Genomic DNA, 23,373 nt, shown 5'->3' on the forward strand with positions numbered 1-23,373 from the left:
CTTTGAAGTTAATAAAGCATTGTGCCCATGGAGTTTAGACACCTCTATCTACAGTCAGCACAGAGTGAGGCTTCCATGATTGAATTTATTTGTAAATGCACATATTTCTTATTAAGCCTTGCTTCAAATACCCTTGAGCTTTCTTTTTTTTCCCTCTCCTTTTTTTTTTTTTTTTGGGTAATGTTGAAAAAGACACCAACCTGTGGTTTAATTTTCTAAGAACTCCCTTTTCTAGAATTGGAGTTTGAATTTTTGGAGAGTGGTCCCAAAAGGACTGTTCCTCGGTCTTATGAGAGGAAACCAGCACAATTTCATGAGAAAAAATAAGTTGAATCTGGCACATGTGTGTGGATACAGCACTCTTGAGTTGCTCCTTTGGTGTGAGAGGAACTTCTCTTTATTAAGGAATAAGTGTGTGTAAGTTCTATAGGTGTTTAGTCTACAGTAGTGTAAGGAGGAACAAAAGGAGGTTCATTAATTTTCCGTGCTTAAATGTTCTCAGGCTTACAGAGGAGGAAGCTGGATAGAAAGTCAGTGTTGAAGCTCATTTGTTAATGTTTGTTGTAGGTAATTGCACTGTAGTTTGGTTTTTTAATCATTCTGTCTAATATCTATAGAGGATGTTACAAGATGGCATCATCTTTTGAAGTTTAACGGGGTTACCTCAGTGCAACCATAAAACTGGGGACATGTCTGTTGTGAGAAACCCTTGGTATTTTAGCCGTGTCCATTAATGTCATAAGGAAAGGGCTCTGTTAAACTTCAATTAGCATTAAAATATAGAGGAGAGAGGAAGTATTTTGGCAATCTTAGTGAATTGATTATTTCTAGCATAAAGACAAATTATTGAACATCCTTATAACCACTTTTTTCCTCATGTTGGCACATAATTCTCTAGTTTAATTTTCTGTTTTCCCATTGGGTATTGGTACTGCTGATTCACCCTTCCAGACTTTTAACATTAGAAATTTTGCCGCCCTTTTTTCTTTCTTTTCTGTTTCGTTTTACACTAACTATTCACCATGTTGACTAACGTTTCACTATGCCTCCATCTCTCTGTAGATTGTAAAATGTAGGGATGGAATTAATTTTTTTTGTTCTGGATTTGTACAACTCTGTATCAGGCAAAGTCTGAGCCCCAGCATGGTTCATATTGGCTGTAAGAGTTCAGAGAATGGATGTTCCGCTGTAGTTGGACAGTCATTTCCCATTAGGATTAGAAATTGAGCAGTGTTGACCTATAAGATCTAGCAAATTAGTTGTAATATCAGGGTTTCCTCCTTTACATGTAAGTATATTATTTATGGCATAATGAAGTGTGATTATTGTCTAAACACTTTCCTATATTGAATACTAATCTGCAGAGAATGAGTGGCAGCCAGGAAAAGCAATGCTGGTGGGAAAAGGCGCTCTATTCTCCCCTTTTTCCTGCATCACAGTGTGAAGGTAAGCACCTCTGCCTCTTAGAACTAACTTGCTGTTGCACCTGTGTTAGAGCAAAATACTCCTTGTTATGGACTGGAATTGCTGCAGATGAATTGGAACTAATGTCTAGATATAAAAAACCCACACCAGTAAGCTTCCACAATCAGTTCTCTTATCAGAGAGAGAACTGGGATGCTTCAATTGTACTTGTAGTAGATCTCTAGCATGATTCTAAATTGGTTTCAAAAGGAAGTGGTTTTAAAGTAGTCTTAATATTTATGCAAGTTTACTTAATTCCAGAGCCTGCAATTAAGTAAACAGAAAATGAATCTCTAACTCTGAAAATATTTTATTACGTTTCTTAATGTTTCATCCTGAGAAAATCCTTACTTGGTAGGTAATTTTATAAGAATGTGAAAACATGATGATTACCTTTTATGGGTTTGCATAAATAACATGCCAGTTGTTCAGTGAATGTGTGGAATCTCTCTCAGACTGGGAAGGAGAGGGATTTGCCACTTGGCCACTCCCTTCATTCACACTGACAGGCAGGGAATTTTTCTGTGCCACACAGAGAGCAAGTCCACTCCTGGTAGGCAGGCTGCTCGTGAGCAGAAGCAGGTGTGCTTCCAGAACCCCCAGGAATCTGGAGTATCTGACAGCTGACTCAGCCCAGGTTTTCAGTGGACAGGCAAGAATCCAGGCGGGTTTTTTTGCCTGCATACCAGTTCACCTTTTCTGGGAGACGGCAAGAAGCTAAACCAGAACATTTTGTATCCTGAATTGATAGGCTCTCTGGTGCTTTCTGTTGGTAGAGGTTCAGGGCAAGAAAGTTTTGATCTGAGACCTGGTTCCTTAATAATCTGGTAGTAGATTAGCCAGTGGTTGATACTGAACTACTTTAGGAGTGCAACTAAACCGTATTCTCGGTGCCAAAACGCCCTTACTTGGGTGTTCAGGACAGTTTGGGTTACTTTCAAGAACATCTTAACTTACTTTGCTCCCAACTCTAGAAATGTGCACAACGAAAGACAAGAGATTGATGGGTGCAGGACTGGTCACAGAACCTCCCCTGTTCGAAATAGCCCCGTCTTTACGAAGCGGGGGTGTTCGGTGTCCTGCGGCAGAGCCGTGGCTTGTTCCCGGTGACACCCGCGGCTCCCGGCGCCGGGAGCGGCTCGTGCTGACCCCTGGCGGTGAAGGGCCGTAACTGCGGGGGGAGCGCGGCCGCGGGCAGAACCTGCTGGGGCGGGGCAGAGTGTCCGTGAGGTACGACAGTCCCGGGGTTCGCTCTTCCAGACTCGGCTTTTAAACGAGACTTTTTAAACAAGGAACTTTATCCTCAGAGCTGATGTTATTCTTTCGCAAACTGTATCCAGTTTTTCCGTATGGGTATTTTTTAGAAATGGGTATTGATGCATGTGATCCATGTATATCTATATGATGTGTTGATATTCTATATAGAAGTTTACTCTGGTAAGTAGAAACCACAGCCATTCACATCAACAGGGGGTTTTTTTGAGCTTCAGTGAGGATCAGGCTGCAGTCGCAGACTGTACTGTATGGGGATAGAAATAGGAATGATCTGGAACACCGTGCAACATCAGAATTGAAAAATGCACTGAAGCATTTATGATAAGAAAGTAATTCTTGCTTTATACTTTAGTATTTTAGATGTTTTCATTAACTAGGTAGCTTCCTCTTTTATTATTTCGTTATCCAGGTAGGATTTGATGAAGCTTCCATAAGGTATTATGCTTATCTCTGAAAGGGTGTCAGACCATAAAATCCCCCACAAGCACAGAGGGCTAGAGTATGAATTTCAAGAATACGTCTCTGGATGCTTTCATTTTGGCTGAATGTAAATAACAGTGTTCCTCAATTCTGTTTTTTCTTCCTTTTCCTCTGAAACACCCCCACAAACACAATGTAAGAGTGCTATACAAATGCCAAGGGAGAGAATGGTGTAGGAGAACTTGCAGATGTAAAGGAAATATCCAATGATGATGAACATCTTTTAGATTTTAATATGGTAAGTTTGTCATTGGTTTGGGGGAGGAAGTTTTTTGCTTATTTTATAAGGGCGGGCTACTGCATCTTTTCTTTCGTCACAGTTCTCAATCTGACCTCAAATGAAATTCCTGCAAAACCTTCAAAAGCTTTTCTTTCCTTACTTTGTTTTTTAATCTCCTCTGCATCTTGGGCATTCTTCTGAAAATTCCTCAAGGTGTTGTACTTTGGGGAGTACAACCCTTTGTACGAATAGTTGTACTTCTAGTAGATAAGCAAAGCCAGTTTCCTTTGGGAATGCTTGGCATTTGCTTGTCATGAGTGTTAAACGTGAGTCTTCTTTTCCTCAACTAAGCAAGCGTAGAGTGGGCTGATATGCATTGTGAGGGCAGAAAGGACCAGTAACTGAAGGCATAAAGATAATTTTTGCTGAATTCTGTCCTCATTACAAGCAAAAAAACCCAATTTTTTTTTCTGTAGGGAAAAAATGTCATGTTCACATGTATTTACTGATACACCTTTAAACTTCATAGTGATGATAGCACTACATTTACACTATGACATGCTTGCTGTGGCTTTACTGATTCAGCTGAACATATATTGAAAATACATTTGCTTGAAGTTTAGTCAGATCTGTGCTGTGTTTTCTTGCTATTTAATACTTACTACCAAGTTTGGGAGATACCTTTTACAGTAATTTTTCTAACATAAACTGTGATAAAGATACATCCTAACTGAGTTTGCTTTTGATTCTCTTGCTTTTTTTGTGCAAATCCTAAAATTAAGGAATAGGAAAAAATAATAAAAGCCCCACCTTTTTATCCTGCTGTTCTGCAGTCCTTTCTGCATAGTGGATTAATTTAGGAAAGAGAAGGACTTGCCCTGTAATCTTGGCATCTCTCTTGGACAACTACAAAACCATGTAACCTCCCCGCCCAGAGAAAAGCAAGCGTGTTCTTTTTTGTTCCCCATCAACACTGTCAGTTTAAATCCTTAGGTTTCTTCTGTTTATGAAGCAAGATGTGCAGATGATATAAATGCTGAGGCAAAACCAAATGGCTTCAGGAAGAAGATCTACTCCAGTGATAGCTCCAGCTCTGAAGACACAGCTTCAGAAGGTGGAAGTGAATGGGCTGATCCGTGTGAGGAGGAGCTTTTTTCTCGAACTCAACTGTAAAAACTGCAGAGTAGAAAAGATGGTTGAAAAGTAACATGAGATGGAAAACTATCCTTCTTGAGGGTCTGTAGCTCTAAAACAACAACTTGAGTTTCCTCTTCAGTTAATGGATTCAGATGTGTATTTATCTTTCTCTTCTTGCTTATTTTATAGATGAGGACACAGCTGTCCTGTTGAAGATTTTTTTTCCCCAAAAAATACTGTTAAATTCTTGGCTATTTGAACTAGACTAGATTGTGTTGTCAAATCAAGAATGGATGTGCATGTGCTTGTCTTAGTAGTACCACTGCTTTTTTGCATCTTAATTGCAGTTATTTTCATTCGTAACTGTAGCCCTACCACTATTACTATCTTCTTAGCATCGCAGTGTCTACAACTACTTCTGCTATTCAGAGACTTCAGCTTTCTGCACATTAGGCTTTGTTCTCTAAGAACTGGGAGATAAATACTTAACACTGTAATCTATCAGTGCCTTTCTGAATGCAGGAGAAAAGCATGAATGACTTGTCCAGTCTTCATTCAGTAAATCTCATAACTTTGAAGTAGGAACAACAGGGTTGTGCTTTAGAGACTTACAGAAACTGTGTTTTCTATCCTATGATTCCCCCCCTCCCGCAAACCAACACTGAGGATACCATGGTTTGTATTTTTGCTAACTGGAGAAGCCAAGGATTTTTTGTAGGTTTGGAGGCAATGTGGGGTTTTTTTTCCTTTTTTTCTTTTTTTTGTCCTTTTTAGCAACTTGCCAATGTGGGGCAGAAGTTTAAAAAGTAACACCAAAAATAATAAACCACTGGGGTGATGTGTGGATTGTTGTGAATTTTGTTAACGAGTAATGAGAATGTTGTCTTGTTGCAGATGAAGGCATTCATGTAACCTGCAAAAGCATCCTGTAACTGAACTTGAGCCTGAATGACTGAAACTCTCTAAAATGCTCAGAGTGTTCAATGTTCTAAATGCAAAGGGTCAGTGCTTCACTTGAAAGAAATCCTGTGGCTGCTGCAGTTAGCTGCTGTTGTGGCTGTAATTTAGTAAATCTCGTAGTTCATTTTGTGTTCCTGAGAGAATGTGTGGGGCAAGTTCTGTGTGTGGTGGGTGGGGGTAGGGAAGGTGATGACTTACAACATACATGTGTGATTGCAGTAGTGATTGTTGCTTTATGTGACTTGCTTTTAAATTTTATTTTGTTAACTTAGAAAGTCAATACATTGTCAAGTTGCATCTGTACAAGACTATCAACTCCTTGTGCTTTTAACACATTATGCAAAATGTATAAGCCAGGAGGAGCAATATTTGCAAAACTAAACATTCTAAGTTTTTACCAACTCCTAGTTTAAAAAATTACAACAACTAACTAGTCTACACGATTGCAGCATGTCTAGAACACCAGGAAGTGCAGAGAGTCCAACACTGACTTGAAAAGCTTCACCATTAATTTTGACAGGCAATAAACCTCACAAGAAACGTAGCTGTTTGAAATGTGAGCTGAACTGCCTTTGAAATATGTTCTGCGCTAGAAATGCTTTCTGAGTAACTGGGTTTTGTTGCCTTTATTCAGTTGACAGTGTAAGAATTTAAATACGTGGTTGGGGAACCATGCCAGTCTTTGTGCAACGCTTTTGGTGAGATCCTTACTAAAATTGGCTTGGTTGCCCTTACCCGGGGACTTTCTTTTGGTCCTCCTCTTAGACTATGTTTTAGGGTTTGTATTCATACAACAAATCTTTTGACACTTTACAGTTTCTTTTCTTAATTTATTTGCAGACTTTGAATAGATTTTTATATATTTTACTTTCTTCTGGAGCTTCCTTGAGAGGTTGTTTAGCACCTGCACTGAGAACTAGTTAACTGTAACATGAAAGTAAAAAAAGAACTTTACACACAAATTCTTCAAATCACTACAGTGAAGAATGGAATAGAACTTCATTTGAGAACAGGAAATGACCAAATGGACATATTTCAAACACAAACTTCAGCTCAGTTAATACTGGCTTGAGCTGCTTCTTTGGTAAGAAAGGGCTCAAAATATCAAAGGTGTTGCTCGTAGTTACATTGTGGTGTGTAATGATTCCAGCACCTTTGGGGAAAATAAAATCCTATACTGAGCTTGGGCAATAACAAATTGTCTTTACTTGTTTTCATAGTTTAATGGCTAAAGCTCTAAGGCTTTCAGTGAGAGTTGAAGTGTGGTTTTTAGTTTTTCTATATGGATAGAAACACACAACAACAACAACAACAACAAAAGCATTAAAGGTTGGCGTACGCTGAACCGCACTGTGGGATGAAGCTCATTGCATATCCATAGCACTGAAGTATCAGTTTTCCATTCCTGGGCTGAAATTTGTTTCTACTTTTTGCTTCAAGTGGTTGTATTGTTCTGATTTCACGTACACCAGAGTAACTGATTTTGTTTTCTTGTGGAGTTACTTAACACCGAATAAAAATATAAAAGGACAATTGGATGGTGTGTGTGTGTCTTTATTTTCTTTGGCTAATTGTATAGCTTAAATACAACATGGCAGTTAAGCATCAAACATTCTGGAGAAATAGCATGAGATACCAAGTTCAGGAGTCCTTTTCATTGCTGTAATTTTTAAAACTATTTTTTATTCTTTTTCAATACAAGGTAGGAAAATTAAATACACTGCATCTGTTCTTAAAAAAACCAAAACAAAACAAAAAAAGACAAAATAAGCTTAGTCCCCACCTTATTTGTGCATAAAATATCATAATCTCATTCCAAAAATTTGTAAGGACAACTTCACATTTAGAAAACACAAAATCTCTTTAAGAAAGAAATTAAACCCACACAAACCCAGACCCTTTCACACATAACAGTTTAAGAACTTGTATATAGCAGGGGATCTAAACCAGCAGACTTTTATTTCTGCTTTCAACTTGCGTTCAGCCATTAAATGGTCAGTAAATTCCACGAAAGTGCACTCTCCTCATTCCACAGATGCACCTCTTTTCATAGAAAGGAAAAAAACTCCCAACAGCTCACATTTCACTTGGTGGAGCTGGGTGCACTCTGGTGCTGTAGGTCTGCAGCCAAAGGGACCTGGGATTCTGTGCAGAATGATTCAGATTCTGCTGAATTGGAAGTGCAGTGAAAACACCACAAATACACAATTGGAAATAATGGAAAAGACTTGCTCTGTAAGGCCCTTGGGTGAATACTTTTGTTCATTAGTATCTAGCATGCTTCAAACTTGATAGTTGAAACTTTTAAAGGCATAAATTATTTTCAATTATTTCTTAAATACAGCAGAAGGAATATATTTTCATTGTGCTTATAGAACATGCTTGATAAAAGAATCAGCCAAGCTTTTCAATTGCTGTATCTGAATGAACTCCATATATCTTAAAGAATTAGTTTCCAATGTAAACAATGCTTCTGCCGTGCAAACCCCACTGCATAGTCCTAGGGAGCAAGTGCACCTGTCAGCAGTGGGGCAGCTGTAAATGCACGTCACACTGGGACTTCACAGGGGTGCTGTCCGATGTGAAAATACATGGGAAGGGAGTGCACCTTCTGGAAAGCCAGGATTCCTTGACAGTAGCTCATTATTTCCCTGCCAAGACCAGCATAGTTAAGTATTATCCCCAATTAATTAGTCATTAGCTTTCATGTACAGCATCTCACATAATTTTCTTTTATGATCCATGGAACTAGTAGCAACAAGACTCCAGAAGCTTGGGACAAATGAGACTTTACTGACATATTTTAGCTTCCTACAGTAAGCCTCCTGTTCTGTTGTTCAGGGTTCTCCTAAAATGTGTTATTATGTGCAAGTGCTTATAAATTTTATGAGGTGCCTCTATGCTCCAAGGGGAAGATAATGGGATGAAAGGGGAAAACAGCTGACAGTGGGTCAGCACACTGATGGGAAAAAGCCACTGGGTGACACAAAACACTGGCCTCCCTGCCCTCCTTCATCCGTAACAGCTTCACTATAAACACACCGAGGACAGAGACTGTGCTGAGAGGCTGCCTCGGGTGCTGCCTCCTCCTGCCTGGCAGCCTTCCCGCAGGGCAGGTGCTGCTGGAATGACCGTGTCTGGTACTGCTGTGTATCTGCAGCCATAGGACCCAGCTAATCCAAGAGTGCAAAAGCAGTAGGAAGTCTCTACCTCCCTCTCAGTACAAGGCAGGGTTCCTTCTATTAACAGCAGTAACCGGCATTCAGTGTTGCTACAACTGCTTGTCCCGAAGACTTCAGGAGTTGTTAATGAAGGGTTATCTGCCCATCATTTCCACATAGACCTTTTACTCACTACAAGGAAACAGACACAGCAGGAAGTAGCAACTCTCCTTGCCTCACAGAATTGAGCACTCTCAAGTTCTTGAATTTCTTCTAAAACCATTGTAGGCAATCAAGCCTGTTAAAAAGTATAGATGAGCATATTTTCAGAATCATTTCAGTGCTTTGCTTGTTTGTAGCCACAGAAATGTTCAAGCAGAGAGCAGTACAGTACAGCAGCAGTACTGAAAGCAAATACATAAGCACTGCCTAAAAAGGGATGCCACTTCCACTGCTGAAGATTTTTAGGGACAGATTAGACAAATGTGTCAGGAACGATGCAATGACCCACACAAACTCATACAGTTTGATCCCCAACTTGTGTTTGAAAAAAGTACAACTTACTTGTTAAGCCTCTTGTCCAAAATTTGCCTCATTAATTCCTACCTGCTATGATGAGCCACCCTGATCCCTTCCTGATATGGAAAGAAATTGGTATTGAATTTTTCATTTTTGCACAGTTCATATATTCATGCAATAATGAATGTTAAGGACTGTTAGCATCCTTTATATTCCCAATACCCTTTCAGTAGGATTTTGCCTTTTTCATTTTTGTTTACATAACTTGTAATTTTTGCATTGTTGTTTGGCTTCTAATTGTCCTTTGTAATGGGATTTGAGCCCTCAGTTGTTTGATTCTGGAACTCTTATCTATTTGACAAAAAGTCTTCAAGAAGTCTCAGTTGTCATTCATGGTTTTTAAATATTTTTCTGCCACTTTTCCTGTAATTTTATTCAATACAAAAATATTAGATTCTTTTAAGCACTGAAGATCCATGGAGATACATTAATGGCATCTGTTACCTGCCCCAAACAAATGTTACTTAGTTTCATTCATCACTACTAGTTCTAGACAACAACTCATTTTTAGTTCAGTACTTCTTTTTTTCTCCCTAGTGAATTCCAATAGAAAACTGCCACATGTTGAGTCCAATGCCTTTTCTGTTATAGAATAGATCTATTTGCTTTGGGAAATGTAATTTAAATTGTGCTTACTTAAGAGAATAAATCTGCTATAGCACTCCAACTTTTCATTATGCAGCTGTGCATAATAACAGCCCCGTTTCCCTCTCTGGTGTGATTTAGTGATGAGTGAAGATCTGTAACAGAGGTACCACAGGGGCTTTGTCAGCAATTGTTTATGGGCACTTAGGATTCTGCAATTCTGAGATATTACACAAGAAGTAATATTTTTAGTTTGTATAGTTTTACTTCTTCACACCTTATTACTCATTTTGTCCTTCCTAAACAGCTTGTAGACAGTGATAGAAACAATCCTGTCACGCATCATGTCTCACTAATATCAATTCAAACATGCTGGAAAGCTTCACACGCTTTTCCTGCCTTTCCTGCTCTTCATTTTCTTGCTGTCTTATGGAGGCAAACTTAAAACCAGTGGTAACAGAAGCATTTAACAGTAATGGTAGCTACAGACCTGACTTTCTCAGCCTTTATCAGGTCTAAGTTCCTATAGGACGAGGCAGTGTTTTGGGATAATGAAATGGCACGTTCTCCTGCTGTTCCTGATTCATCCCAAACCTATTAAAATGGCTGGGTGCACAGACATTCCATTGCTAGTAGGAATGCCTGTGCAGATGGTGGCAGTGCAGGAAATGGACTGCTATCAAACAGACAAAATTAGTTTTATGTGAACAAAATTAATTTGTGATGAATCTGATAGAGAAGAATTCATTTGTCAAAAGCATCACCATTTGCTTCTGAGGTACTGATATTTTTCATAGAATCATTACCCTTTTTATTGCTACAAGACAGTGGAAAGCTGAATTTATTCATTGATCCCTTTTCTTGTACCATAGAACATGCATTAGGTACTTCACCGTGCCTGCAGTAATTCTGTAAAGCACGGAGGGTAACAGTATCCAGCACTGCAACACTTGCACTCTGGCTTGGGTGAGCTAAAACTGCCTGAAGTGACAGTGATGGGAGGTGGAGGCAGGAGCCTTAGGTCAGCTCCTGTTCAGTGAGGCACAACTCTTGTACCTTCACAATATGCAAATCTTTGGCTAACTGGAGAAAAAATGTCTTCTAGTTTAAGAGAGAAAATTACTGTCTTCAAGATGGAACAGGAGCTGCACAGCAGATTCAAATGAAGCTCAGTTTGGCTGGCTCTGAAAGCTGCTTGCATCATACTTGGCTTGTGATGAATGAAAAGTCAATCTAGATGTTCTCATCTAGTTCTTAAAAAAATAACTTTGAAGTTGTATCAATTGCAAAATTGCTGAAGCTTGAAAACAACTGAAAGCCTAAGCAGAGAATGATTTCTCACATCTATAGGCATAAGAAATATGATGGAAACTTGTGTTTCTGTTCCTCAGCTCTAACGAAACAGAGGAAGGACTGTTATTTTGGGTACTTTTATCATATGGAGTATATTCCAGAGAAATCACTGAGACAGAACAGAGCAGAAACTCTTCATGCTTTCTTGCACAGTAACCATAAAACTGGCATATTGAACTCTGCTGGCATGGATGAGAGTCTGTATGACAGAGCTTTGGAATTGCATGTTTTAAAAAAAATTAAATTCTGTAGCACCAGTCTATTATTAGACCATGTAGATTTTTTTTGCCCAGTAGGTGAACATCAGTAGCCAGTTTGAGGCTGCTCTATGTAGTGCTTCATTTCTACACAATAGCCACAGGTAAGACACTCTTGAACAAAACGTGAGGATTTCATCCCAAGAATTTTTACACAGTTAAGTGTTCTGCAGGCTTACCCAACCCTGAATCAGTGGTAGAGGACTGATGACAACCACACTTAAGCACCATAACTAACTTCTTATCACACTTCTGAGGATTTACTTGATTTCTCAGTGTGCCCTTCTGGATGGACTTTAAATTTTGCACAGCTGCAAAAGAAAGGTGCTAAAGGTCCCCTTTGCACTGTTATGCATTTATACTTCCTGTACCTGGCAGTACCTGTGCTGTTTCCTTTTAATAATTAGCACATGCCACACTTCCATCAGAACTAGTGGTGTGACACTGTATTTAGTCACAGTGTCAGCCCTTCAGCTTTTACCCATACAGAGGAATACACAATATTTGCAGACAGAAACTACCTTACCTCGGAGGTGGCATGAACAGAACTGATGCTAACAGATAATGCAAAACACCTCAGCTTTTGGAATATCTCATGACAACCAGAAACACTATTTACCCTTTCCCATCTAACTCATGTGCAAAGAGTATTTTTCTATATTTACTAGGCTGTGATTTTCTGTACGCTCTGCTGCTGCTTTTTTTGCAGCAGCAGGTTTTTCTAATAGTTTCTTCAGCCTAAATTATATTAGGAAGTTGGAAGTATCATTATTTCCTATGCAGACATTCTACAGACTTACAGAATTCATGACTGTGTATTTCTATTCTCTTTTTTACCCTGGAAACCAAACAATTCTGACCCAAGTTCAGTGATACCAGGATGACAATACATTATTCTGGTTGCTCCAATAGAAATATTGATTCCCACTCTCAAAAACAGAAGAAAAATATTAATACTGAAAAACAAATTAGTGACAGTATATGGTCCAAAAGACTTTTGCACATAAACAAGTTTTTAGTGCCTCAAAACTGTTTTGGTTCTATTTACCTACTTTTAACAGTAACATGAGAGCTATCTTTCAGAGATAGTGCTTTTCAAAAAAAGATATGGAGTAATTAATGCCAATCCTAAATTGTTTTATATTGATACTCATCTTTGAAATACATCAGAATAAGTACTGGTCTCAGATCCAAACAACAGAAACTATCTGCAGAGATATAATTTTTGATTGATAAGTTTTCCGTGTAGTAATCTTGATAGGATGGAACTGGTTTCAATAGGGCCATGGTGGCAAGTACTTCTTGGTTTCCCTCTGCCTCTCGCAATTCATTCAGATGTAACTTGTCCACATCAAAGCCTGAATAATCATGGGTTTGCCCGCTGCTTGGTATCAAACTAATTACACTAACAAAAGGTTAGATATTTCTGCATTTGAAGACTTGAAGCTGCTTGGTATCAAACTAATTACACTAACAAAAGGTTAGATATTTCTGCATTTGAAGACTTGAAGCGCTGCTTGGTATCAAACTAATTACACTAACAAAAGGTTAGATATTTCTGCATTTGAAGAGTTGAAGCATGAGGTGACGGTTCAGGTGCCCGCTTTATCTTACCACCACTGTAGAGACACATCACCAAGTCCAGGTGCGAAACATGTGACGTGTGCAGAAAAAACCAGCCCCGAGTTTCACAGATGATAAGGAACACACGACAGCTCTGCCCCTGCCAGGTGCTGACTGCTCCTGACCCCTGTGACTTCAGTGTGGGCGTGGAGCAGGCTGTGCACCACAGCCCCGCTGTGCGAGCGGCCGAGGGGAGCACCTGAGGCGGAAGGCAAAGAAAGATACACATGCAAAAATCGCCAATTACCACCCTAAAGCCTCCACTTTTGGCATTACAGAGCGTAAAGCCAAAGTTCTACAGAGCGTAAAGCCAAAGTCCCACAGAGCTAAAGACACACCTGCACTGGATGCCCCCAGACCTTCCCCAGCCCAAACCTGCAAACCCACCGAAGTTTGTTTCCCTCCTAAACGCAGGCGAGAACACAAGCGGAGCCCGGCCGCAGTGCTGCTCCCCCCGGGGATCGCCAGGGCCACCCCCCGCCCCCGGCAGTGACACAGGACGGGCTGCAGCCGCCGGGCAGAGTAACAGTGGCTCCGCCCGGGCGCGGAACTCCTCGGAGCGCCCTCAGCCGCAGTGCCGCTCCGCTCTCGGGCCGCCTCCGCGGCGGGTCGGTGCGGACACCCCCGACACCATCGCCCCCCCGGCGGGTGCTGAGACGATCCAAAATGGCGGCCAGCGGCCGCCCCCCGCCCCCCTCCGCGCAGGCGTTCCCTCCCCCGGCGGGCGGTGCTTCCCCCGCCGTGCCGGGCAGGGGGAGCGGCGGCGGGGCGGGAGGAGCCTGAGCCGCGGGGGCTGGAGCGTCCCCGGAGCAGCCCGGCACCTGTCCCGCAGCCAGGTGTGCGCCGCTCCCGCCGCGGGGGCTGTCGCCATGGGAGGCCCCGCGCCGGGCCGAGGGGGCGCCCGGCGAGCGGCGGCTGCTCCGCCTCAGCCGCGCTGAGCCCGGCGCTGCTCCGCGGGGACCGGAGGGCAGCGACATGGACCGCCCGCCGCAGCCGCCGGCCGCCTCCTAGTCCCGCAGCGGCGGCTGCGGGGCGGTCCGGGCATGGCCCAGCGGGAGGAGAACGGCGGAGGGCAGCGCTACCCCGGTGAGGCGATCGGGCTTCGCGGGGCTCTGCGTGCGCGGGCGGCGGCTCAGCCCGGCTGGGGCCGGGGGTGTCGGTGGCACCTGTTGGTGCGAGGGCAGAGCCCGGGGGGCGAGCGGGGCGGGCGGGGGCGGCCCCGGCTGCGAGGGGCTCGGCGGGGCTGGGACTTGGGCGGCTGCCTTGCCCAGCCGTGGCCAAGAGGAGCAAAAGTTAAGAGGAGCAGGAAAGCTGAGCCTTCGGAGTCTTCACCGAGTGGGTTACAGACCGCAGAGGGAGGTGAGCGCTGCTTCCTCAAGGCTTTGGTCGTGGGGTGGTGTGGTTTTTTTTTTTTTTTTTTGTTTCAGTTTCTTTGGGTTGTTTTGTAAGCGAAGGCCGCCAGCTCGGGAACCTTCGCAGTGCGAGTCAGGCTGAACCCGTGAGAAGGAAGAAACTTTCATCTCGCTGCCTCTCTTCTAGTTGAAGTCTCCCAGGCAATTCCCACAGACCAAACAAAACTACAGCTCACAGGAGCAAAAGTTCTCCTGACGCTGCTGATAATGTAATGTGGTCTCAGAGTTTTCAGTAATAATGGTGTGGAGAGGAAAAACCTGTAAACTGCTTCAGGAGCGGAGGCTTTAGAAAAACACTGTGACTCGTTTGTATTGCCGGCCTGACGTAGCAAATCAGTGGAAAAGCAGTGAAGGGTTTACTTACGATCGCTCTCCGAGCACTCCGCTCAGAAGCCAGATTTGTAAAGCTCAGGCTTCGCGGAAGAGCATCAGCTGAGAGTTAGATAAAGACCTCCTAAGGAAAAAAACATCTCAGTGTGTTTCTTTTCTTTTTGCCCTTAAAGTTTCGGCAGTGCTTACATATGTAGCCTTAATCGCTCTATCTCGCACCTTGTTGAAAGTCAGACTTTTCTAGCTTCAGGAGTTCGTCACTCTTGGCAATGCCGTGACTATTAGAACGTGAACACAAACAATGTGAACCAAGAAATATTTAATAAACAAAACTGGGTTTGATGGCCCTGTGCACCGAGGTCATCTGCAGCTGCATTTTGATAGCATTTTGTTGCTTGGTACATGCAACAAAACTATTGTTAAATGCATGGAGAATATAAACCTTTGATTTAACAAAAAAATATTTTCCCTTTAAGAAGGAAAAAAAGTTGCAGCTATGTAATTGAAGAAATTCCTCGTTCTTAAAAACTTTTTTGCTGGCAGAGATAACTGTTGAAGAGACAAGGTGTGTGATAAAAATGGCAATGTTAACTCTTTGAGAACTGAGCAGTATATATGAATCATTCCTCTTCCCATTCCTGTGAGGCAAGAAGATACAAAGCCTGTTTTGCAGATATTTGTCTCACTCTTGTTGGTTGCCTAAACTGCATTGCAGCTCACAGCAAACTTGGAAGAATGGGGCTTGAGTTGGCATCTTTCTGGTTTTGTTTTACTCTAATGATTGGCATTGCTGTTAACTTTCTTTAAATATTATATCAACATGGGTTAAAAGCCATTTTATTGTAGATCTTAGAATTATAATCAAATATGACTTGTTCCCTCTGTTTGATTGAGCAATATGCAGAGCCAAGATCTGTTTTAAAGCTTCTGGTTATTGTCAGAACATGCCTTCTTGCATGCTGTGATCAGAATTTGGGGAATGTAAGGCTGTATGGACAGCCGCACTGAGACGGATCAAAACTCCATCTGTCAGAGGGAAGAATTTACCTGGGGGAGGGAGGGCCTGCAAGCAGGACTAATGTATGTTGATGTTTCCATGAAGTTCTGACACCTGCAGTTCAAGGAATTAATGAATTTCTTTTCGTTTAGGAATCGTCAGTGATTTTTTTCTTCCCGAGCTTACACATAAACATTTGGGTGTTCTGTGGCTAGGATTTATGCAGTTCAGCTGCCCCTTATGTCATGATGTTAATTTTAAACCTGGTTACAAAACTGTCTTTATCAGGTGCCCCTTAGCACTTACGTTGGAAGTGTTAATGAGCAAATAATCTCTACCTGCCCTCTCATCGCAACGTGTGACCTTGCCTGTATTTCCCTAACTCCCTTTCCCCTGTTTTCTCGCTTGTGGAATATTCACTCTTACAAGATCATGGTGTTAAGACTTTACAAATATCAATTTTATTTAGATTAATATATATTGAAATAAACCATGGGGATTATGAATGTTGTGCAGACAAAATTGCTTATTATTTCTCAATAGTCTACTATACTAATATTTTAATAATGCTGTGTTTATTCAGATGATAATGCTACAATATTGTTACATTAATAACTTCTTTCCATAAATCACTTATCATTGGAGCATGTGACAGAATATTTGACATCAATTGTCAGATTTTGCACTTACCAGTGAGGCAGCTAAAACAAAGAGTATAAATAGCACTTCGCTACATCCTTAAAAACAATCCTACAACAACCTAAAGCAAAATGAATCAAGGAGTTCTCATGTATGTTCTTGACAGCTGATTGCATCTCAAGTTTTCATTTAAAGCCCTTGATGGGTACACTTCAAAGCTTCCCACAGTTTTGCTGAACTGTGTAAAACCTTGGTAGCTTGATGTTGCATAATTTGCTCCAGCAAGCTGTAGCTGTTGCACACTTCTGCTGGTTTGCTGGTTGCCTGTTTAAAGGATCTCTTCCCGTTAAATTTATTGCTTGAAAAAATACCAATCCAAGTTAAAATACCTTCAGTACCTGGCATGAAAATTTATTTTCACTTCTTTTTGAACTCTCTTGTTTGCAGGATTGTTTGGCCTCTTGAGTTGCTGTAGTTACTGCCTCTGCCAAGGCTGCTTGAATGCTTACCATTTGTAAGCTTGGTCGACAAGAGCCATGCAATTAAACTGAGGACTGGCTGCTACTTAGGAAAATCATTGAGCAGAAGTGAAGGCAGTCGGGGAGGAATTCATTATGGGAACATGCTTGTGCTGTTTACTCAAACATCTTCAAAGCTGGTCCTGACTGATTACATTTCTGTCCTTTGTTTTCTGGACTGCGTTTTTTAGGTGCATTTATATGTGTACATTCTTATAAATAAAGCACCTACACTCTTGGTTATGTTGTTCCATAGTGTGTGTGTACATATACTTTGAGTAATGTTGGGGCTGGGTGGGCTGTGGATTTGAAGAGCAATAAAGTGTGTATGAAGGGGTAAGGTGAGCACAAGGAAGATAAAACAGTCAGACTTGCATTAGAAGAACAAGTGAATCCAAGCAAGAGGTCTGAAAGCAGGAGATCCAAGTATATGAAACAGTAATTTAACTTGTGCTCCATTTTATATCTTATGTGTACATTTCAACTATCACAGTTGATTTCTTGAGTATAGTTTTTTGCCTGTGTTCAAGGATTGCTGTTTAGGGTTGTTTGGTTTTTTGCTGGCCCTTGCAATTTTAGTTTAGTGAACAGGGAGTTCATAATGTACCCGGTTGGTGTGCTAGCTATCTCAAGACATCACTTTAAATTGCAGGGGATGTAAACTTTTCAAACCATGGTAATGTGGGGAAAAAAAAAAGTTGCTATAGCAACTCTTTAAGTAAAGTGTACATCTTCACAAGCTTTTTAGTCAAAACAATACATTTGAAACCCTGCTTATGCAGAGGATTAGGCAATTGATGTGTTGATTGATTTGTATGGGTAGCATATAGTTGGCTGCTACAAAGTTCTGGAAAAGTCTAAAAGAGGAAATACCCAGGCTTATTTCTCCTTGACTTTTCTCTGTGCTTAGGAGTGGATTGAACTGGAGTGCCATATCAGCTAGCAAATAGCATTTGGGTAGGAAGTTCAAGATTTAGTATAGCATATGAAGTACGGTTGAATTCATGAACATCCCACGTGACTGAAAACTTGTGGAAAAAGATGTTTTGGTTTGGACTAGTTAAATATGTTTGAAGTGTGTTTTCTCTCACCTCCTGCCTGTAAGTATCACAATGCCAAAGTGTATTGATGAGCTCAGATCCAAGAACGGACCGTGTGTCAAACCCTGATGTTTGGCAGGGCTTAGGTGACATTAACCAGTGGTTTAGAACTGCTGTGAGATACCGATTTTCACAAATTGGGTTTTGTTTCGGGGGATGTGCGTATTTGTTTTTTAAAAGCAGGATGTGGGGAGGACCTCCTAGAGAACAACTGTCACCTTTAGTAGCACCTCTAGTGCTACACTAGAGAGAGAATAGGAGACCAGAAGCAGGAGATGAGGCTTCAGGAGCTAGAGAAAAATCTGTCTAGAAAGCAATCTGTTGGCAAGATGGAAGGAGTGTTCTTCACTCCTTCACACTCAGCCCAGAGTGTTTCAGAGTGAAGAAACTGAAGCAATATGTGCATATTTGTTCTGCCAACTGCTGCAGAGTAATTACATTGCAAACTTCAGCAGAGCTGTAGGTAGTTTAACTATTCATATAGGAAGAGAAGATGTATGCAATGTCACTCTAATAATCATGTAGTGTTTCAAGGTTCTGTAGTAGTTCTGGAAGCCAGGGCAGCAGTCCTGACGGGGTTCCAGGTTTATGGAAGGCTGCAGTTGCTCACAAGGATGGTGCATCCAACCTGTAGCTCCTACTGACAGCCCTCACTTGAGGGTTACTCAGATTTGCAGTGGATTCGGATTAACTGACCTACTGGCAGCCCCCAGGGAGACACTGAATGGATATTGCACAGACGAAGGACTGCAGTCCCTGACTGCAGTAATTACAATGTACTTGCAAGTGTCAATGTTACTGATGCAATGATGAAGTGCATCATGACAATACACAAGTGTATTGTCAAAACATTAACTGTGTGGATGGCTTTGTAGCTGTTCAGATTTCGCATCTCTTGCTTAATGCAAAACTGATACATTATGCATTCTATTTTGGTGACAAATTTATTATTAGTTATTTGATTTCCAGAAGAATGCTAAGAAATTCTGTTTAAATGAACACTTCAGAATTTGGTCTAAGTGTATGTAAACAAGTTTGGTAGACCCCTGGAATCAGTGAATGTGCATTTATGACTGTGTAGAAGTATATTTCAAATATTTGTCTCAGTATTATAATGGAATATTAAAATACTGCAGGTTTTATAGTATGTCATTTTGCTTTCAGGAGATGTGTAAGAAGCAAACACTGGCACACAAACTGCTTATGAAAAGCTTTTCGTGCTTGACATTTTCTAGAAGCCTAATTTAAGTTGCCATTGTCCGGTTGTTCAAGCAGGGGGAAGGGATAGTAATCATGTGCAAGAGAAAAACAATTTTTAATTGAAAGCCTAAATTAGGACAGGATTGAGTGTATTAAAAAAAAAAAAAGAAACTGACAAAAGAAGCAACCAAAAAAACCCCACTGAACAAACCCAAACAGTCAAGAACAAACCACAACCTTCCTGCAAATAATCACTTATGTTTTCTTTCTTTTTAACCAGGTACTAGTTGGGCCAAGACAACTGATGCAAATTTGTCCAACTCCTTAAATGGTTTGACCTTCATGGGAATTCTGGATGCAAGAGTGGGCAGTGGTATCCAGGGCCTTCCAAACTTGAACTCCGGGACCCCGAGAGATCTCTCATTGCCTCAGTTTGGGCCTGGCCAGCTGTCCAGTGCTTTAGAAGATTGTCATAGCCTTAAATCAGTGGATTCTGGTATTCCAACTCTAGAAATAGGAAATCCAGAGCCTGTTCACTGCAGTGTGTTAAATGTGAAGAGAAAGCAGTCAGAACCTGAAATTGTGCCTGACAGGGCGTTTCAGAGCGCGTGCACACTGCCACCGTATGTGCCTCCACCTCCTCTGGCTGCTGAGCATGACCATGCTGTGCGGAAATCCTCCACTTTCCCAAGGACTGGGTATGACTCTGTCAAACTTTATAGTCCAACCTCAAAAACTCTGAATCGAAGCGATGATATCTCTGTTTGTAGTGTGTCTAGTCTTAGCACGGAACTGTCAACAACTTTATCGGTTAGCAATGAAGACATTTTGGACTTTGTGGTCACAAGCAGTTCAAGTGCAATTGTGAATCTTGAGACTGACGAGGCACACTTCTCGGACGTTACCCTCAATTCCACTAAAGAGACCAATGACCAGAGCCAGCAGGAGTGTTGTCCGGAGGCAGACGTGGATAGCAAACGGAAAATATTGGGACCTTTTACGAACTTCTTTGCCAGGTAATGCTTCTGTGAAATATGGTTGTAATTTAACAGTGAGATTACATAAGATCATGGGAGAATGGTCTTGGGTGATATTTTACTTTTAAAGATATAGTAGCTTGCTATTTTAATTTAGATTGGTATTAACAACATGTTTTTTGTGTTACGAGTAAGTAGGCAGATACTGCTAGGGACTAAGGCTCTGCATCCTATCTTTATGTTTTATGGAAGCATCTTAAATCTTGGAAGATTCCTTCTGCATTACAATAAAAGAAGGTCTTTTTTCCTCTTGACAGTGGCTTCTCCAGTAATATCTTTTGTAGTTTTGGCCAAGGTCCTTAATCTGATGGCACATAAATAGATAAATACAGGTAGGATCTATACATGTATTAAAGAGCTTTGGCATCTGAGGATTTGTAAGCGGTTTAGCAGTGATGGAATATTTTATTGATCATTCTAAGTGTATGAAGCTTAAAATACAAATACTTGCCAAACACTTGTGTGACCGCTGTGATCTTTCCAAATCTCAGCTACAGGTTTTTTAATACCTTTTTCCTTCATTTATGTATGGCATGAAATCATCTGACACTGCGTCACTCGCTTGTTGAAATGATAGCACTGTCCACTCAAAGCTGATACGTGACCCCTTCTGAACGTGGCCCTTGTGTGAACGACAAGGTGTTCTAAATGCAGATGCCCAGGGGGAGTGGTGAATGTGGAAAAGGACTGTCTGCTTTTGGGGGGTTTGGTTGTTTGCTGGTAAGTTGGGGGTTTTGTTTTGTTTATATAAGGCCTTCATAATGTCTGTTATTTTTAGGATATGATGTCTGAAGTATGATATATTTTAGAGAAACCATTGTAGAAATAAACTTTAGGCATCAGGCAGAGTTGGCTGCATCTAACCTGTTTTGCACATGGGATTGCTTCAGCTAATCTCTTTTTCCTCATATTTGTATTTGTGGGGGTTTTTGCATAAGACAAATAGGCTAATATGAATAGGCTGATAAAATACGTAGAGAATTGGCAAACATGGTTCCTTGAAAGGCTGCCTTATTTGCAAAGCTTAAGAGAAGCAGTTTCTTTAGACCTGTTAAACTGGCTGAAGCCTTTGTTGATTTTTATTCTTGGGTTGAAGTACTGTGCAGCAGAACTCCAGTCATCAGTCATGTTTCAGGTGCTGAAGCTTTTGTGGACCCTTGTCTGTTTGTTGCCATGGAACCAGACTTAATTCTGAAGCAGGAGGTTTCTCAGCACTTCAAAGCATGAACTTTTGTTACCCATTCCAGTAGCACAACTGCTAACTCAAACAAATGCTGTCCTTCAGCCTGGAGGGAGCACAGTGGAACGGGCTATTTAGACCTTGCTCAGAGTGGGATGTTTAACCGCTTCTCAACTTTTTTCATCCAACAAAGTAAAGCCATCTGTCCAAATCCTGCTCTAGTGTGGTCTGTAGTGGTTTTATCAGTGTTACAGGAACTGTGATGCTCACTAGACTGAGCTTTTTAACCTGAATCTTTTCAGCTACCTTGAATGCCAGGAAATAAAGGCTGTCATGAGTGCCTTTTAAATGGAGAACAGATAATCTTGGTCACTGGGCGATGTCATCATGATAATATGAGGATTAAGTTCAAACTAGGTGATCGGCTTTGAAGTTCCAGGTGCTCCATCTGTAACCTGACCTTGAGTATCCTTCCCTTTACTATCCACCTTCTACTCTGTTTTGAAAACACGAGTTGCTCACTTTTTGTCTGTGCTTGCACACCACAGCCCCATATTTTGTGCATCTGTTCTCTTATGCCATGTGACCTGGTGGTGAGGTTCCAGAGGTATTGAACAAGCAGAGAGCTTTTGAGGTCCTTCTGTGCCACAGGGACTACTATTTGTGTTTATGCTGTCAGCATTGTTAAGGTTCAAAACATACTGTAGCTAGTTTTTGTTGGTTTGTATAATCTGCTATCCACAAGGTTGAAATAGCTTCCTCTAGCCCCATGTACTCCCTGTTCCCTGGAGTTCCTATGGGCCCCTTGGCTTCCAAGGACTTCAGTGAGTACTGAAGTAAACGAACCTGAGTCTTGCACTGTTTTGTTTGAAAGTAGCTGCTTTCTAGAGGCCTCCCTGCCCAGCTCACCCCTGCGCTGTGCATCAGGGTTTGCCTGCACTGTGACACGAGGAGGAGGCATTTCGAGTAGTATTGTTGAAGACCAGCTTGCTGAGAGGAAGCTTCTTAAAGCAGTTTGTTAGAAGTGCTGCAGTGGTAGGTATAAACCAAGTCCTAGAGAGGAGTGTGTTCTTAGCATTGCACTCTCTGCTGAAAGGACTTTAAGCTGAGATTCACACTCTTGCAGGTTAAGTGCATAAATCTTCACTTTGGAGAACCAGGGGTGAACTGTAACAGAACTTTGGCTTCGGTGAGTGGCTGCCACACGTGTACAGTGTGGAAGAACAAGCACCTGAGTGGCTTGTACACAGCCTTTCTACCTTCCAGGAGCCTGATGGTCATGGGGTAAGGCTGCAGTGCAGGAACTCAGCCTTAATCTGCAGGTTTAGCTCTTGGAGGGCTTCTCTGATTTGATTTGAACCACTGAGAGCAAAGATGAATCAGCTTAAGTTTTTGCACAAGTTGCGGATATTTGGTAAAAAGGAGAAACCTTTCTTCTTGAAATGGTACCTGTGCTTGTATTGAACCTCATCTGGCATCTGAGAATGTGTTAGTTTGTTCGAACTTATCCGGAGCAAACTCAGTCTTGATGTGTCAGTTAAGATTTGTGGCTACCTGTAGAGATAATGCTGACAGTAATTAGATGCCTCCAGTGCTTGGTTACGTGTGCCTAAGCTACTTACATAATCAGTTAAGGGTAAATCTTCTGTATCAAGAAAATACTTAAAGAAATACTTGCTTCAGAATGTAAAATTATTTCTTAGCTCTCTGTAGATTTGTTTTTCCTTGCATGTGTGCATGTGCACTGTGCATGAGGTTGTGTGTTACATATCAATTTTGGAATATCTGTGGTGTTTTATGAAGTGTTGGTTTGAGGCTGTGTTTGCAAACTGAGTTGTAGAAGAAATCAGTCCTGGCACCTTCAAG

At 41.4% G+C, this 23,373-nt stretch overlaps 2 protein-coding genes and 1 long non-coding RNA gene across 6 annotated transcripts in view; 2 read left to right on the plus strand and 1 right to left on the minus strand.

The window, feature by feature from the left end:
* The window catches only part of KIAA0232 (KIAA0232 ortholog), a 67,446-nt gene extending 60,423 nt beyond the window's left edge, over positions 1-7,023 (plus strand). For both annotated transcript variants that reach the window (XM_017828018.1, XM_017828019.1), the window contains 3 exons: positions 1,365-1,446; positions 3,360-3,457; positions 4,433-7,023. In XM_017828018.1, the coding sequence (XP_017683507.1) occupies positions 1,365-1,446; positions 3,360-3,457; positions 4,433-4,612 (360 nt within the window). In that variant the 3' untranslated portion in view covers positions 4,613-7,023. The remainder of the gene's footprint in view (positions 1-1,364; positions 1,447-3,359; positions 3,458-4,432) is intronic.
* Positions 5,332-13,571, minus strand: LOC108503753. The gene is made up of 2 exons (XR_001876910.1): positions 13,482-13,571; positions 5,332-13,293 (listed from the first exon to the last, which is right to left on the minus strand). It is a non-coding gene; the product is annotated as an uncharacterized LOC108503753 (long non-coding RNA).
* A 520-nt stretch (positions 13,572-14,091) lies between these two features.
* Positions 14,092-23,373, plus strand: part of TBC1D14 (TBC1 domain family member 14) — a 70,092-nt gene continuing 60,810 nt past the window's right edge. For 2 of the 3 annotated variants that reach the window (XM_017828020.1, XM_017828023.1), the window contains exons 1-2: positions 14,092-14,180; positions 19,571-20,306. In XM_017828020.1, the coding sequence (XP_017683509.1) occupies positions 14,138-14,180; positions 19,571-20,306 (779 nt within the window). In that variant the 5' untranslated portion in view covers positions 14,092-14,137. Of the gene's footprint in view, positions 14,181-14,360; positions 14,454-19,570; positions 20,307-23,373 lie in introns of those variants that run through there. The other variant, XM_017828021.1, reaches the window with a different exon arrangement.

Source organism: Lepidothrix coronata, unplaced genomic scaffold (assembly GCF_001604755.1).
Source record: "Lepidothrix coronata isolate B3197 unplaced genomic scaffold, Lepidothrix_coronata-1.0 Scaffold145, whole genome shotgun sequence".
Taxonomy (NCBI): domain Eukaryota; kingdom Metazoa; phylum Chordata; class Aves; order Passeriformes; family Pipridae; genus Lepidothrix; species Lepidothrix coronata.